The 16,292-nt window shown below is 44.8% G+C and overlaps 1 protein-coding gene across 1 annotated transcript in view; it reads right to left on the bottom strand.

Moving 5' to 3' along the window:
• The window catches only part of LOC119856288 (adhesion G-protein coupled receptor V1), a 336,541-nt gene that overhangs the window by 292,929 nt on the left and 27,320 nt on the right, over positions 1 to 16,292 (bottom strand). Inside the window, exons 17-22 of the mRNA XM_043514160.1 lie at positions 15,313 to 15,345; positions 12,331 to 12,409; positions 10,360 to 10,498; positions 9,692 to 9,833; positions 2,874 to 3,136; positions 72 to 247 (exon numbers count right to left, since the gene is read on the bottom strand). Coding sequence (XP_043370095.1) covers positions 72 to 247; positions 2,874 to 3,136; positions 9,692 to 9,833; positions 10,360 to 10,498; positions 12,331 to 12,409; positions 15,313 to 15,345 — 832 coding nt within the window. The remainder of the gene's footprint in view (positions 1 to 71; positions 248 to 2,873; positions 3,137 to 9,691; positions 9,834 to 10,359; positions 10,499 to 12,330; positions 12,410 to 15,312; positions 15,346 to 16,292) is intronic.

Here is a 16,292-nt window from a genome sequence, read left to right as displayed (position 1 = left end):
GATGCAGAGAATTATCTTGTCTATAGAATATGAATAATTATTCTCTTTATAACTGAATTAGTGTACTGTACCTATTTGTAACTGGATAGATACTAAAAAGCCCCAATGGGGCCTGGTTCTGTAACACTGTGATCATAGTTTCCACTCTTGTGCCAAGTCTGGCTCCTCCCATTGGGCTGAAGAGAGTGACAATAAAATGTTCATCCATTTCTGGTTCTTCATCTAGTATGGCAGAAATGTGCAGCGTCTGAGAACAAAACAAGTACATGACATCACTAAGACATGCTAGCTTCCCCAGCTGCTGACATTCCTATGCTTTCAGTGCTTAAAGTGTACACCAGGATGGGAGTTAAATACTGAAACTGGACAACACAGAACCAGTGCCAGCAGGGAGAGGGGGTTGGGAATTAAACTAGAGTAGTGAATTCTAACCTTTTTCTTCCGGAGTGCCCCTTTGAAGGCTGAGCAGGTGAACCCACCTCTTCCCTTTCTATTTCTTTCTTTAAAGCAAACAAAACCCCCACCTTCTTTTATATGTATTTTCATTTGTTGTTCTGTCCCCGTCCCCCGGAATCCTTCTTTCCCACTGACCAGACAGCTTTAAACCCAGTGAGCATAAAGGTGGCTCTATGGGGCAGGAACTATTTTTTTGTTACTGCACCAAGCACAATGGGGTCCTGGTCTGTGGCTGGGCCTCCTCCTGGGCACTATGGTAATACACATAAATAATGTTATTGCAACTGAGCTAAGGGCCACAGGAACAGAGGGCACAAATGGACTGCCTGAACCCACAGCCCTGTTTAGTATATGTTTGCTGGTCTGATATCTACAGTATAGACCCCAAGAAGCAGAAAGAGAAAGCTGGCAACTAGCTGCTTCACCCAAAGTACCGGGGCATATTTGCAGTGTGTGTGTTTATGAACTCAGAGAGTGGGAGGGAAGGAATGAATCTGAAGTCATGAAATTTTCTCCACACCTGTTGCTCTTTTCTGCTCCACCTGCCACTGGATTGAGTGAGACCCCTCCCAGGAGGGCCTGCCTTCCAGGTTGGTAAACGGTAACACAGAGGAACAGAAGAGGTAATTGTAGTACTTTTACCTTCAATTGTGTATACAGCACCATCCTTTTCCGGTATCATATGCAAGCAATAGACATACAGTTTTGCTGCTTGTGGTTATACAGATAACAGCAATGTATCTACAGCTAACCAGGAGCCTGTGACCTTTCAGATACAGACCTTGCCGCAGGTATCCATGTCTTTGCTTGCTCCAGGTAAAATTTCTACAATATTTGGGGTGTAGTTTTATGAGCCTCCAATTTCTGAGTAGGTTGAGTTAATGTTTCCCCATAATGTCTGGGCTACACGGACTACTAATTCAATTCAAAATGAAATTCAAAGGGCTTGTGGTAAAGCTCTCCATGGTGTTGGACTCATTTCAGATACTGTGTGCTTCTATATGTCCTATCATAGCAGTTTTAATTTATGCATTTTGACTTTCATTGCATATATTCCAGGCTCTCCATCAGTTAAGCTCCACTAGTCCCTGAAAATGGTCCAAGAGTTGTGACAACTTTATTAAATAAAACCCCACTAGAGCTAGTCAAAATATTTCACTCAAAATGCTTTTTCATCAGAATAGAAATTTCAGCAATATCCATTTTTTATTATATTTTTCAGGCTCTCATTTTAAAAATTAAAGCAATTTTTTTCAGACAATAAAACTTGCAGTTTGGGGGTTTCCAGGTTTTTGACAAAAACCTGAAAACTTTAGAATGATGTTGATGAATGCAACCTTTTTTTTTTTTTTATCTTTCATGGGAACAAAAAAACATTTCCTGGATAGCTCAAAAATCCACACATCATACAAACTTGCTCCCCATGACTGAATCCACTTCAGATTCCACAAGACTTTTTCTATTCCATCAGTCAGGCTTTTGGTTGAACATTGTTTTATTTTCTGTTCTTTTGAGGTTTTGTTTTGGTCAGTTGGATGTCTTAGACCATGTGAATTTTTATGAAGAATCATTTTGATCTCAGTATGGTTTTAGTATTTATTGTACAGTACCTATGTGTTTTTATTATAGTATTTATTGTACAATACCTATTGTGTTTTATTTAGACAATAAAGGTGAAATCCTCACTTAATTGAGGGGAAAGGCAAAATACCCATTGACTTCAATGGGGCCAGGATTTTACCCTAAATGAATAAAAACCAATAGAAAACTAGTTCAACAACATCATCCATTTTCTAGGTTGACTTTCTTTGAGTGGGGGCAACCCCGTCCCGCCTCCCCCCTCCCCCGGCCCCACCGCCCAGGGACTAGGTCCTCTTCCTACCCAGAATTTACATTTTTATTGTTTGAGAAACATTAGTTACTGCCACATTTTCTTGCACTTCCAGTAATGTATTCTGTACAACTGAGAGTAATTAAAGTATTCTTACTGTATAGAATGAAATATTGTATTATATTTTAGCTCTATTATTCAAGTAGATTGTATCTAAGGTGCAAAGTGAAGAATAGAAACATAGCCATGTGCCAAGTATATACAAGGAAATTCTCTGAATGTATCCTATGCATTATATTGCTGTTTATTTGAACTGTTACCAAAAGGCATAAATATTCCAAAAGTAATAATGGGATTAAATGACTATATATAAATGAGAATTAGAATACTTCATTTTCTCTACATTTTCACATAGCATATTGACATATTCACAATCTTTGATATCTCATTCCTACAATAACAAGAAATAAAACAAAATACAACAGGAAATCAAGTCTAACATAAAACGCGGACATCTCTGTATGCATCCCAGGTAGCTGAAACAATGCCTACTTCTCTTATATTGTAATAACCACCTGCATATTACCTTGAATCTGACTCCCTCTTCCAGTATGATATATCCTTGTGAAGGGGTCAGATCCACTGATGCAGCTGAAGAATTTATTTCTCTCACAAGATATTGAACAGTCACAGTGCCAAATATCCCCTGGGGAGGTTCTCTAATAATGTTCAGTACAGCAACACTTTCCATCAAGTGGAGAGCTGACTGCTCCCTTAGGAAAAAGCGATCGCTGTTATTGAATGACAAAACTCCATGACCATCATCACTGGCAAGGATGGTAACTGTGGCTTTTGAAAGAGAAATAGTGGAAATGTATTATTTTAATGACCACAATACAACTAGGGTAATAATAAATACATAAATAAAATTAATAATAATAATAAATATGTATATGGCCTTTTAATATATCTATCCAGAAAAGACCATATTCTCCATATATATATATATATATATATATATATATATATATATATATACATATATATATATATATGTATGTATCAGTTTAACTTAATTTAATATGATATGTATATATTTAATTTTATCATTGTATATATATGCATGAGGAAAATGTGGCACTTTTTCCTATAAAAAGTCCATAGTCTCATTGAGATTTCAATTCAACAAAGTAATTAACTGCATGCCTAACTTTACACTATGAATAGACTTCTGCCCACCTTTAAGCAAAAAAACCATCCCACTGTCTTCAATGGGACTGCTCAAATGCTTAGGCACATGCTTGAATACCTTGCTGCACCAGGGCTTTACATAAGAGCATGAGAGTTTCTGTACCATCAAAACTTGCAGAGAATATATAGCGAAGTACCTCTTCTATTCATACCACATACCATAAAGAGATTTAGAGAGAATGAGAAAATGGATACTTACCTTCTCGTAACTGTTGTTCTTCGAGATGTGTTGTTCACATCCATTCCACATTAGGTGTGAGTGCGTTGCGTGCACGAGCATTGGAAACTTTTTCCCTTAGCGGCTCCCGTTGAGCTGGCAGGACCACCCGACTGGCGCCACTGCGCCATGTATATATACCCCTGTCACCTGACCCCCTCCAGTTCCTTCTTGCCCCAGCGACTCTGACAGAGGAGTAGGAGGGTGGGTGGTGGAATGGACGTGAACAACACATCTCGAAGAACAACAGTTACAAGAAGGTAAGTAACCACTTTTTCTTCTTCAAGTGCTTGTTCACATCCATTCCACATTAGGTGAATCACAAGGTTACCTCTGGAGGAGGATAAGAGTCACGGAACAACTGATTGGAGGACCGCTCTGCCAACTGCCGCGTCCTCTCTGGCCTGCGGGTTGACCACGTAGTGGGTTGTGAAGGTGTGCACCGAGGACCAGGTGGCTGCTCTGCAGATCTCCTGGATCGGGAACTGTGCCAGGGAAGCCGTGGAAGTTGCTTGCACCCTGGTCGAGTGGGCCGTGACCGCCGGGACCAGAACACTTGCGAGCTCATAGCACGCCCGGATGCAGTTTGTTATCCAAGACGAGATCCACTGCGCCGACACTGGGAGGCCTTTCATCCTCTCGGCTATGACCACGAACAGCTGCGCAGATTTACGAAAGGGTTTAGTGCACTCCAAATAGAATGCCAGCGCTCGACGGACATCCAGGGCGTGTAGGCTGCGGTGACTCAGGTTCATATGGGGTTTTGGAAAAAACACCGGCAGACAAATGTCCTGACCCAAATGGAATTGCGAGATCACCTTAGGGAGGAACTTGGGGTGCGGTCGGAACTGCACCTTATCCTTGTGAAACACTGTATACGGTGGCTCAGAGGTGAGAGCCCTCAGCTCAGTCAACCTGCTGGCTGAGGTAATGGCCACCAGAAATGCCACCTTCCAGGAAAGGTAGAGGAGGGAGCAGGTAGCGAGGGGCTCAAACGGGGGTCCCATGAGTTTAGAGAGGACCAAGTTAAGGTTCCAAGGAGTGGCTGGTTTGGGGCATGAGTATGGAAATATCCTCTCCAATCGTTTAAGGAACCTTCCCACCATTGGGTGGGAAAACACGAGCTACCCGAAAACCCCGGATGGAAGGCAGAGATGACTGCCAGGCTCACTCTGAGGATGGGGCCAGCTCCTGCTGCTTGAGGTGCAGCAGGTACTCGAGAATGGCTTGTACCGGGGCCTGGCACAGCTGCACCTGTCGGGGCTCGCACCAACAGAAGAACCTTTTCCACTTGGCCATATAGGTAGCCCTGGTAGAGGGTTTCCTACTGGCAAGCAGAATCTGCTGCACAGGAAGGGAGCACTGGCTCTCCAAGGCATTTAGCCACAAAGCTTTTACGCTGTCAGGTGTAGTCACTGCAGGTTGGGATGGAGAAGCCGCCCACCATCCTGCGTGATGAGTCCCAGTGTAGGGGCAGGACTACCAGGGCCTCCACCGACAGCTCTAGGAGTGTTGTGTACCAGTGCTGGCGGGGCCACGCCAGGGCGATGAGGACCACCACCACCCTGTCCCTGCGTACCTTGAGCAGGACCTTGTGTACCAAGGGGAGTGGGGGAAACACATACATCAAGTCCCCTCCCCACGGGATCGCAAACGCGTCTGCGACTGAGTCCGGGCTGTGGCCCTGGAACGAGCAGAATCACGGGCACTGGGCATTGACCCTCATGGCAAACAGGTCTACCCAGGGAAACCCTCACCTGTGGAAGAGCAAAAGCACGATGTCCGCTCTGAGCGTCCACTCATGCATGCGATATGACCTGCTGAAGTAGTCCGCCAGCTCGTTTCACACCCCCCAGGAGATATGATATCTTGAGGAGAATGGCATGGGCTATACAACCAGAGGAGGAGAGTCTCATGACAGAGCGGCAAGGAACGGGCCCCGCCCTGCTTGTTTATATAAAATATGGCAGTAGTCTTGTCTGTCAGAACTGTCATGCTGTGACCACTCAGAGTAGCATGAAAGGTCTGACAGGCTAGACGAACTGCCCTGAGCTCCTTCACATGGATATGGAGTGACCGCTCTGCTCCGGACCACAAGCCCCGAGTCCTGAGGTCCCCGAGGTGAGCCCCCCCATCCATAGTCTGACACGTCCGTCATCAGCGTCAGGTCCGGCTACGGGGTGGCAAAGGGGATGCCTTCGCAAACCACAGGCTGGGAATGCCACCACCGCAGGGAGTCCAGCATGTCCCTTGGGACTGTCACTACCAAGTCCAGGGGGTCCCTGCCTCGGAGATACATCCGAGCGAGCCACGCCTGCAGAGTCCTGAGTCTCAGTCTGGCATGCCTGACCACGTGCGTGCATGCTGCCATGTGGCCCAGCAGCCGCAGGCAGCACCTGGCCATTGTCATTGGAAACTGGCGCAGGGAGGCCACCGCTTTCTGGATAGCCCGGAATCAGGATACTGGAAGGCTTGCCCTGGTCTGCACCACGTCCAGGACCGCCCCTATGAATTCCACTCTCTGCATGGACATGAGAGTGGACTTGGGGACGTTGACCAGGAGCCCCAGCTCGCGGAACAATCTCAGGGCCACCTCCAAATGTCCCAGCACTTCCGCTTTGGATCGACCCGTCAGGAGCCAATCATTGAGGTATGGATAAACCCGGACCCTCTGCCTCCATAAGAAGGCCTCTACCACCACCATACATTTCGTCAACACCCATGGAGCTGCGGCTAGACCGAATGGGAGAACCACAAACTGGTAATGCTCTTGGCCCATGGTGAAGCGCAGAAACAGCTGATGAGTTGGGTGGATGGCAATATGAAAGTACAGGTCCTTCATGTCGAGGGCAGCCTACCAGCCTCCCGGATCCAGGAAAGGGATGACGGTGCCCAGAGCAACCATGCAGAACAGGGCCTTGACCAGGAACTTGTTGCGCTTTCACAGGTCTAAAATGGGATGAAGGCCCCCTTTGGCCTTGGGGGAGGTACCAGGAGTAGAACCTTTCCCCCTTAGGCTGTACGGCATCACCTCTATTGCCCCCACCTGTAGCAGCAAGCGAACCTCCTTCTCTAGGAGATGCTCATGAGAAGGGGTCCCTGAAGAGGGATGGGGAAGGGGGATGGGAGGGAGGGAAGAGAATTGCAGCGAGTACCCATTCCATACCATGCGTAAGACCCAATGGTCCGATGTAATGCTAGACTATGCACGGGAGAAATGGGCCAGGCGGTTCAGGAAACAAGGGGATGGATCCGGTGACTGTCCTCAAGCGCACCTTCAAAAGCCTGGCTTAGTGCCCAGCTGGGATTTGTGCTGACCTTGGTTCTGGCACGGTGCATTATTATTGTTATTATTGCGCCGTCACCTGTTATCCCTGCCTCGCCTATGGTAAGGCTCATGCCTGTGATGAGGCTGGTACTGACGCTGAGGGGGAGGCTGCAGCTTAAAGGGCTTCCTCTGCATCACCGGGGTGTGCATATTCAGAGACTTACGTGTAGCCCTTGAGTCCTTGAGTGCAATGCAGCCTGTGTCTGTCTGGTCCGAAAAGAGCCCGGACCCTTCAAAGGGGAGCTCCTGGAGTGTGCTCTGGACCTCACGCCGAGCGCCTAAAGACCACCCCCGATGCAATTGTTCTGGCTGCCACGTCTGCTAAATCCAGGGAGGCCTGGAGAGAGGCCTTAGCCACTGTCTTGCCCTCATCCACCAGGGCCGTAAACTCCTGTTGGGAAACTTACGGGAGGTTGTCCTTAAACTTCCGCACCGCTGCCCAGGAGTTAAAATTATGCCTCTTGAGGATGGCCTGCTACTTAACAATCCTCAACTGAAGACCCCTCAACGAGTACACCTTTCTGCCAAAAAGGTCCAGGCGTTTTGCCTCCTTGGCCTTACGTGCCGGGGCCTGTTGACCATGGCGCTCCTTTTCATTCACCACTGAGACCACCAGGGAGCATGGACTTGGGTGGCAAAATAGGAATTCCTAGCCCTTTGACTGGGCAAAGTATTTGCGCTCCACACCTTGGCTGTTGGAGAGCTGGAGGGTAGGATCTGCCATATAGTCTTATAATTTAATTGGATGGTTTTAATGAGCTGGAGCGCTAATCTAGATGGACCTTCGGGGCTCAAAATGTCCACCATAGGGTCCTCCTGCTCAACCGTCTCCTCGTCCTGCAGCCCCAAGTTTTGGGTGACCCTATGCAGTAGCTCCTAGTGGGCTCTATGGTTTATGGGTGGAGAACCGGACACCGCTGTTTCCGCCACTGCCTCATCCGGGGATGACGAGGAGGTTAGCAGCTGCTTGGCCCCCTCTGGCTGGTCCTCCTTTTCCCTTTCTCCCGCGGGAGGGGCGTCCGGCTCAGGTCGGGGCAGGAGACCTCAGAGTGGCATCGGTCTCGGTGCTGGTCTCTCCGGTTTAACCTGGGGGGGGGATGCTGGAGGCCTGGATACTGTGGCTTCCGGCGGTGTCGGGCATCAGTGTGGGGACCAGGACTGCTGCACCGAGTAGCTCACCCTGGACAGGGCCCCTTGGCATTGTTGATAAGCCCAAGGAGTCCAGAAGGGCCAATGACTTGGTGGCCTCCATTGGGGATGCCACCCTGTCTGAGGATCCTTGCTGTCCAGAGTACGGAACGAGTGACCGTAAGGGCCAGAGTCGACGCCAGACTGCAGCGATGCCGACAGTGAAGGCCACGGCGGCGCCGACGATCTGTGCCGGCGGGAGGTTGATGAGCGGCTCCTAACAGAATGGGAGCGAGACCGGTACCGATATCCCCAGGAACGGGAACAGGATCTGGACCAGGACCGGCGCCGGCATTCTTGGGACCGGGATTGGCGTCTGTGGGAGTCCTCCAGCGAGGGCTGTCTCAACTCCTCCCGGTGCCCGTCTCTACTCGGTGCCGGGGATCGTGCCTCATCCGTGACTTTCGCGCGCCGATCCACTCCTGGTACTGCGACTTCCTTCTGAGCCGCGGGTAACTGGGAGTCCGCAGATGCGGAGCTCGACCAGGACCAACTCCGGGAGCGGTGCCGGGACGGTGTCCTCGAAAGGCACACCATTGCCAGCTTACCCCTCAACGGCACCCGTGGCATGAGTGCCAGAGGATTCTCCCTGTACGGGAGGGGGCTCGTCGCTGACAGGTCAATGAGGTCCTTTGCCGCCTCAAAGGTGCCAAGCGTGGAGGGCTGATCCATTAAGTCCTCAAGCCCATCGTCCGCACTGAGCTCACTTAGGCCTGGGTTCGGTGGGACTTGTGGTGCTGGAGCCGCTGGCGCCAGTGCCGGTACAGCAGCCTTTCCGCTCTTATCAGCGCTCAGAGCCTTGGAAGGTGCCGGCCTCCTATGCGGGGAACGTCCGTGCCTTACTTTTGGCTGCGCCGTGGGCCGCACCAGGGAGGACGAGCAGTGCCGGGGCCTAGTCTGGCACTGTGGTGCGGACCGCTTTCGCTGTTTAGCCAGTGCCGGGTCTCCCGACAGCTCTGGAGCACTACGCACCGAGGAAGCCGGAGCCGACTTTGTTCTTGGCTTGAATGCCTTGCAAATCTTACACCGCTCAGTTTGATGTTCTTCCCCCAGGCAACGTAGACACGAGCCACGGGGGTCACTAACTGGCATAGGCTTGCGGCACGTGGCACAAGCCTTAAACCCGTGGGCCTGCGGCATGCCCCACGGCCTGGGGTGGGTGCCGGAAGCCTCCAAGCACTTAATCATAAAACTCAATTTCTACATAAGTCTTGCTTTATAGTTCACTCATTTTAAATAAAATCTTAGCAGTTAGATAAATTTCATTACAGGTTTCAGAATAGTCTTCAAAATATAAAGTCATCCACAATAGGTAAATGATGGTTTCAAGAATACAATGATTCCTCAGGTGTAAAGAAATGAAAACAGCTGTAACACAACAATAACAAAGACTAGAGTATCAAGAATAAGTCTATTTTACCCGTTGTGTTGTCTCCTAGTTCCAGCCCCAAGGAGGGATTTGTTAAAATTAACTGGAATTTCTCATCACCTTCAGGAATATCATCATCAAAAATTATGACATCAATGTATTTATACCTTTCTCCATCAGCAAAAGAGAGCATCTGGTAGTGAAACATACAAGACATTATATCTTAACAAGTATGTAACATGAACAAGTATGTAAGATTTTGCAAGTCTGACCTACAGAATTCTTAAAAAATGGAAGAAAAATGCAAACAACGGACCAAATTCTGAGCGTCTATTGTAATTTGGCTAAAACAGGAATTGAGGGCCTTCAGCAGAATCAGGGCCAATAAGCACATTTCATTGAAGCAACTTTTTAAAGGGGCCCATTGTAAAGGATCTGTTAAGAAAAATGGCTTCCAAATATGAACGACATATTTTTTCCGAACAAAAGTTACATACGAAAGCTAAATATAAAATTTTAGAATATGGATTATTTTAATGATTTATAAAAAAAGATATAATCTTGTTTCCCTATAATTTATGGTTTAGAAAACATGCAATTTAAGATAATATCTAGTTCAGTACCTTGCATGATTGAGCCAATTGAGAATAATAATTGCATTATCAATACTAAGGAGACTTGAGAAATGAATAGTACTGTACTTTGTGTTTTCTTCTTACCCTTGATGTCACATTAAAATCCAGTCCCAGTTTTGCTTCTAGATTCTGAGCATAGAAAAACAAAGACACATTGCCAGAAGATCCTCCGTTACGGTATGCTACTAATGTCAGACTCCCATGGATTTCATCTATTTCAAAACTAAAATGAAAAGCAAGAAGAATCCTCTTATACTGGTAATATGCAACATCAGTGATCAGAAGAGAGCAACAAATTTAAAACAGAGTGCACAATTCTTAGTCATTCAAATCAGTGATCACAACTCAGCACCTTCCTACCCATTTATCTTCAGAATGCATTAGATGCAAAGATGAGATTTGTCATCTCTGGGGGGCAACACCTTTACATTAAAAAGAGCAGTGACTAAATTCTTGGTAAATTGCTAATGAAAATACCGCAGGTTCTTGGTAAATTGCTAATGCAATTCTCTACTAAGTAATGTTTGCCTGTTTCTGAACTGTGTACACATATATATCCACTGCCATCTATATATTAAAATCCAAATGGTGTGTGATCATATAACTAAAGAATATCACAATGATTACATACAGGAGTCTGAACTAAGGTGACAGGTTTCAGAGTAGCAGCCGTGTTAGTCTGTATTCGCAAAAAGAAAAGGAGTACTTGTGGCACCTTAGCAACTAACAAATTTATTTGAGCATAAGCTTTCGTGAAGTGAGCTGTAGCACTTGTGAACTAAGGTGGCACAGGAATTTTCTAAGTTTTGAGTCCTTGACATTGCAACCTTAAGAATATTCTTTTAACATAGTTGTTTGGGTACAAAATATAAAGTCAGATCATCGTTACAATCACATTTTGAAATGACTCAGTATATTTTCAAATGAGAAAGACCAATTTATTCTTTAAATATTATGTCTAAGGTAACTTTTTATATTCTCTTTTACTTTAAAGGTGGAATTCAGCCCATTGTGGAGGGTCTTCTGCACAATGCCCTGAACAAGGGGCAGGGAGAGTGTCTACACAGAAGTTTCTGCACCCCCTCACAGATGCAGTATCAATGCTGGGTCTGAATGAGACAAGTGAATATTGAAGGTAGGAGGGAAATGGCCATTGTCCTTGTTTCATTCACAAAGTACAAAACTGAATGAATTTTAGCTAGAACAAGTGAAACTTTATTAAACCCTGTGGACTGCTCTGTCAACATGGATGATTTGCTTCCAGCCTATCTCCATGTTTCTTGTTCCACTGATGTCTTATGAGTAACATCCCCTCTAGGGCAATGGGACCTCTGACTCCAGTTACGCTGATTATGTTACAGTCCTTGCTTACATGTATACAGTGAAAGGAACACCTATGTAGGGGTGTGGAGGTCCAGTAGATGTTATGAGTGGAACAATGACTACTAACAAGTTGTGCTGGAACCCAACAGCCAATTTGGAGAGAAAGATCATATTCCTCAATTCCCATTTATTCAAGATGGTGCAGAAGTGAGATTAGCTGCACCAAAATATATATAGATATAGACAGACAGACAGAGACCTCCACAATGAGCTTAATTTCATCTTTACAGCAGAAGAGAATATATTTTATATAATACAAAAATGTACACACATCCTCCACCAAATCTTGAGCTAAATCTGAGGTATGTTCAGTGAAATTCAGTGTGGTGGGGAAAGGGAAATTGGCTTTAACTACATTTATGTCCCTCTCTCCATTCTTAGGGCCACCTGAACACCCAACTGGTCCATGGTGCAAAGCAGAGTAGCTAAGGCCAAGACCAGGGATAGCAAAGGAACTGCTGCACAAGCCCCCAAATACCTGATGATTCCCCAATGTAAGAGAAATCCTTCATTTGCCAATTCAGATGACTTTAAGGCTGCTTTGCCACACCAAAGGTTTGATCTTACTTCCACTGAAATCAGTGGGAATTTTGCCATTGATTTCCAAGGGAGAATGAATAGGAACTCAAGCAACTAATGACAGACTAGGTTCTTCATGGAAAATAGACTTACTTGGTATTCTGCCATTCAATTACTCCTCTCACTCCATCATTGGCATCTATAATAATCTGAGCCACCAAACCTTCTGCATCTAAAGACAAAATACAAAGGACTAAAAAAATACCAAAAGAAAGAAGAAAACCTATTTATACTCTGATTTTAGGGCTTGGTTAAAAATCTGTTACACAAGCGCCAATAAGCTTTACACACACAATACGCAGTACTTTGTGTCTCCAAAATGGGAAAGAGAGTGGGCAGATTAACTGATAATGCACAGAGAAAACCTTGTCCCCACTAAACAAAATGAAAAACTATCTTCCACACAAAGAGTGACATATTACTAGACATCTCTGTCTCACCACAGGTACATACAACATTACAAACCAATAAAAAAAAGCAACATTACAAGAATATTAAGATTGCAAACACCAGCACTGAAAAATTAGGAAATACCAGAATTAATTTTGCCTGTGCAATCTTAATTTGGCCTCTTGGTGCACATGCATTATGATCACATGCTAGTTTTTCCATAGACCCTACCCTCATTTAGTGCACAAAATGAATGGTAATCCCAAGTAAGCTTTTATTGAATATTTTCTTTTATCCTCATAGATAGAATATCGGGGTTGGAAGGGACCTCAGGAGGTCATCTAGTCCAACCCCCTGCTCAAAGCAGGACCAATCCCTACTTTTTGCCCCAGATTCCTAACCGGCCCCCTCAAGGGTTAAGCTCACAACCCTGGGTTTAGCACGCCAATGCTCAAACCACTGAACTATCCCTCCCCGCATCATTCAATGTGTGGTCCCATTCATTATTTACTATATACTACTTAAACCATTCTGAGTTCAGAATTACTAATTTCTTTATGGGAATTTCTATGGTGCTCATCACTCTTACACTTTGTGCTCCATAAACATTAATACATTTATCTTCATGATACCCATATGACATGAGGAAGTTTATTATAGTCACTTTACATACATGGAACTGAGGCATAGAGAAATTAATATCAAATGTGTCCATTCATTTTGGATACCTAATATGAGATGCTTATGGTTTGATTTTTCAAAGAATGTATCACTTTACTTGTTCAGAGCACAGCACTACACAGGCAACCTTAATTCAGGCATTTCCTAACATAAGCATTTGATTTTGAAACCTTAAAAACTAAAATTTCATCCTATTGAACCTTATTTACTCTTCATATGATTCATCAGTAGGGTTATGATCTTAGGTCCATGGTACAAACCTCTATTACTTGAGCTGACTAAGTAACTGTGAGTAGTAGATGACTGTTATCCTAGACCTGCCACTAGAGGGGATGGGGACACACATTATCAGTGGGGTTCACAGTTATTTGCTAGACAGGAAAAGCTTATTGAGGATGAGGAATAATGGGTTTAACTCCAGGTTCTGTAGGAATGTGTGCGATAGGGGCTGCAAACCTTTCTGCCCCTGTGCCCCCCAGTTTCTCCTTGTTCCCTTCTGTTCCTGTCTCCTATACTCTCCAACTCGACTCTTCTTACCAACTCTTTCCCTTATCCTCTCCACCCAGAGCCTGCCTTTTCTCATGTCCCTTCCCTTCTTCCCAGCTCTTGCCCTTCTCCTACCTTTGTTCCTATCCCCCTCTGCTCCTGCCCCTTTTTGCCCACTCCAGATTCCTGGTCCTCATTCCCCTTTCCCAGTCCTCATCCCTCTGCACTTGAATGGGGCTCTTTCCTCCTTTTCTTCTATGCTGCCTGAGTGTCAGCAGTGGGAGCACTGAGAGCACAGGAGAGACAGTTTCCACAGCATCTCCCTGTAGCCAGGTGGAGCAATCACAGATAAACTCCTGCTCAACTCTGAAGCTGCAAGATGGAGCAGAGTGAAGGTGGAATCTTTGGAGAATTTAGCTGCTCTGCTCAAACAAGCATCTATTAAGCATGTGGGAACTTAGAATTTTCTAAGTGTTATCGCTTGGCAAAATTTTGGTGGATTTTAACAAGAACAGCAAAACAAACATCCCTGACACCTGGGTGACACCCCTATCCAATTTCAAGTCCCTGCTTCACAGAATGGAGGCACTAGAGCTTCTCTAGAAAATGTCAAACATTAAAAAAGGTAAAAACAATGAATTTTCCCCAACTTCATTCTCAGAAATAGTTGAACCGCTTTTGCTGAAACCAAAAGATGCACCCTGAGTCAGACATCCAACATCGGGCATTTTAGCACAAATGCTAGAAGTTTGGCAAAGTTATAAGCATTTGAAGCTAATGAAAAATGTTGTGCAACTTTCCACCTTCACTGCCTAGAATATAATATGTTGTGGGTGAAATCCTGGTCCTGTTGACATCAATGGGGTTTTGCCTCTCACTTCTGTCAGGCCAGGATTCCAGCCTATTCCTAGCACTGACCCTTTTTGACTTCCTAAATTGTGAAATTTAGCAAGTAAGTGAACAATACAGTGAGCATGATGCATCTCAATATGTCCTTTAATCGCTTATTTTGACATCTGTTTAGTACCTCAATTTATTTACATCATAATGAAGTTTAAGTAATATGAGATTTTATAATATTGACTTCTCTATTAAATCTTTGCTGGGAAATGAGGAAACTGATAATTTTGTGCAAATTATAAAGTGTGTGGATAGGGAAATGTAGACTAGCAAGATTTTAATATAATATTTAGAGTCTAGAATTCAGGATTATCAGGGAAAATCATGGGTTAAAACTTATCCCTATATATAATGTGTGCATCTGCAAGCCTGTCGAATATTTGTCCTAGGTTTGCCACTATATCAGGGCTAAGTTACTGTAAGTCAAGAAGGTGCTCAGGTACCTCTAATAATGCAGGGTAAGACTAAATAAATAGCCTGTCATGGAATATAGTTCTGGAAGATAATTTGTCTCACCCATGTGTTACTCTTTGAATGTACAGTAAGTATTTATGGTTTAGAATCAGTGAACTAATCACAGCTCAACCTGCACAAATCAGCACTGGATGTTGTGTTTACCTTTCAGTCTGTAATGAATCAACTCAGTCATTTCTACAGGCATGCAAAGAAAAGGGAAAAGAGGTCAAAGAGAAACTATTAGAAGCACACTGTAAACACATTTCTTTAACATTAAGGGTCTGATCCAGCTCTCTTTGAAATCAATGGGAATTTTGCCATGGGATCAGGACTCTAACCAAGCAAGATGATAAATGAAGATCATTAAAAGATTAATTTCAGGTTTCAGAGTAGCAGCTGTTAGTCTGTATCCGCAAAAAGAAAAGGAGGACTTGTGGCACCTTAGCGACTAACACATTTATTTGAGCACAAGCTTTTGTAGCTCACGAAAGCTTATGCTCAAATAAATTTGTTAGTCTCTAAGGTGCCACAAGTTCTCCTTTTCTTTTTATTAAAAGATTAAGAAACCCATTGAAGTTGATCCTCAAAACCAAATGTAATAAAAACAGTAATAAAAAGAGACTTTATGAAGTCTGTCATCTCACTGGCCAGTTACACAAAGTATTATTTTGGCACTTATGTTTAGATGCTAAGTAAACAGTAACCAGGGTAAGAACACAACTCTGGAGGAGACATAAGGAGCATACTCTTTAATACTCTTTGCATACAGACCAGACACAATGGTAATCCTTGTGCTCAGGGAATGCAAGGATTGAGTAAGGTTAGTGCTAATATGGGTGTTATTCTCTCAAAAATCCCTCTGCACACTGCACCTTTTATATGAAGGGCCATGATCCCCCTGCAAACCCCTTAAGCTCCTAGAGGCACAGTGACTGTCTGGTGTAGAATGCTTACTGGAACTTCTCCTGCTTTGCCTAAAAGGCACACCACAGCCCTACCATTTTCTCTGGTGAGATTCTGTTAATAGGCACTGCTACTTTTTGAGAAATAATCCCTGTTCACCAGTTTCTGTTTGAATGATCCCAGGTGTTGACCTGTGCAATGCATCAAAGGCACCATGCTGCATTAAAGAAAAGGAGTAC

The sequence above is a fragment of the Dermochelys coriacea genome, chromosome 5, assembly GCF_009764565.3.
Source record: "Dermochelys coriacea isolate rDerCor1 chromosome 5, rDerCor1.pri.v4, whole genome shotgun sequence".
Lineage (NCBI taxonomy): Eukaryota > Metazoa > Chordata > Testudines > Dermochelyidae > Dermochelys > Dermochelys coriacea.
Note: the sequence above shows the minus strand (reverse complement) of the source record. Positions and strands in the feature narration are given on the sequence as shown.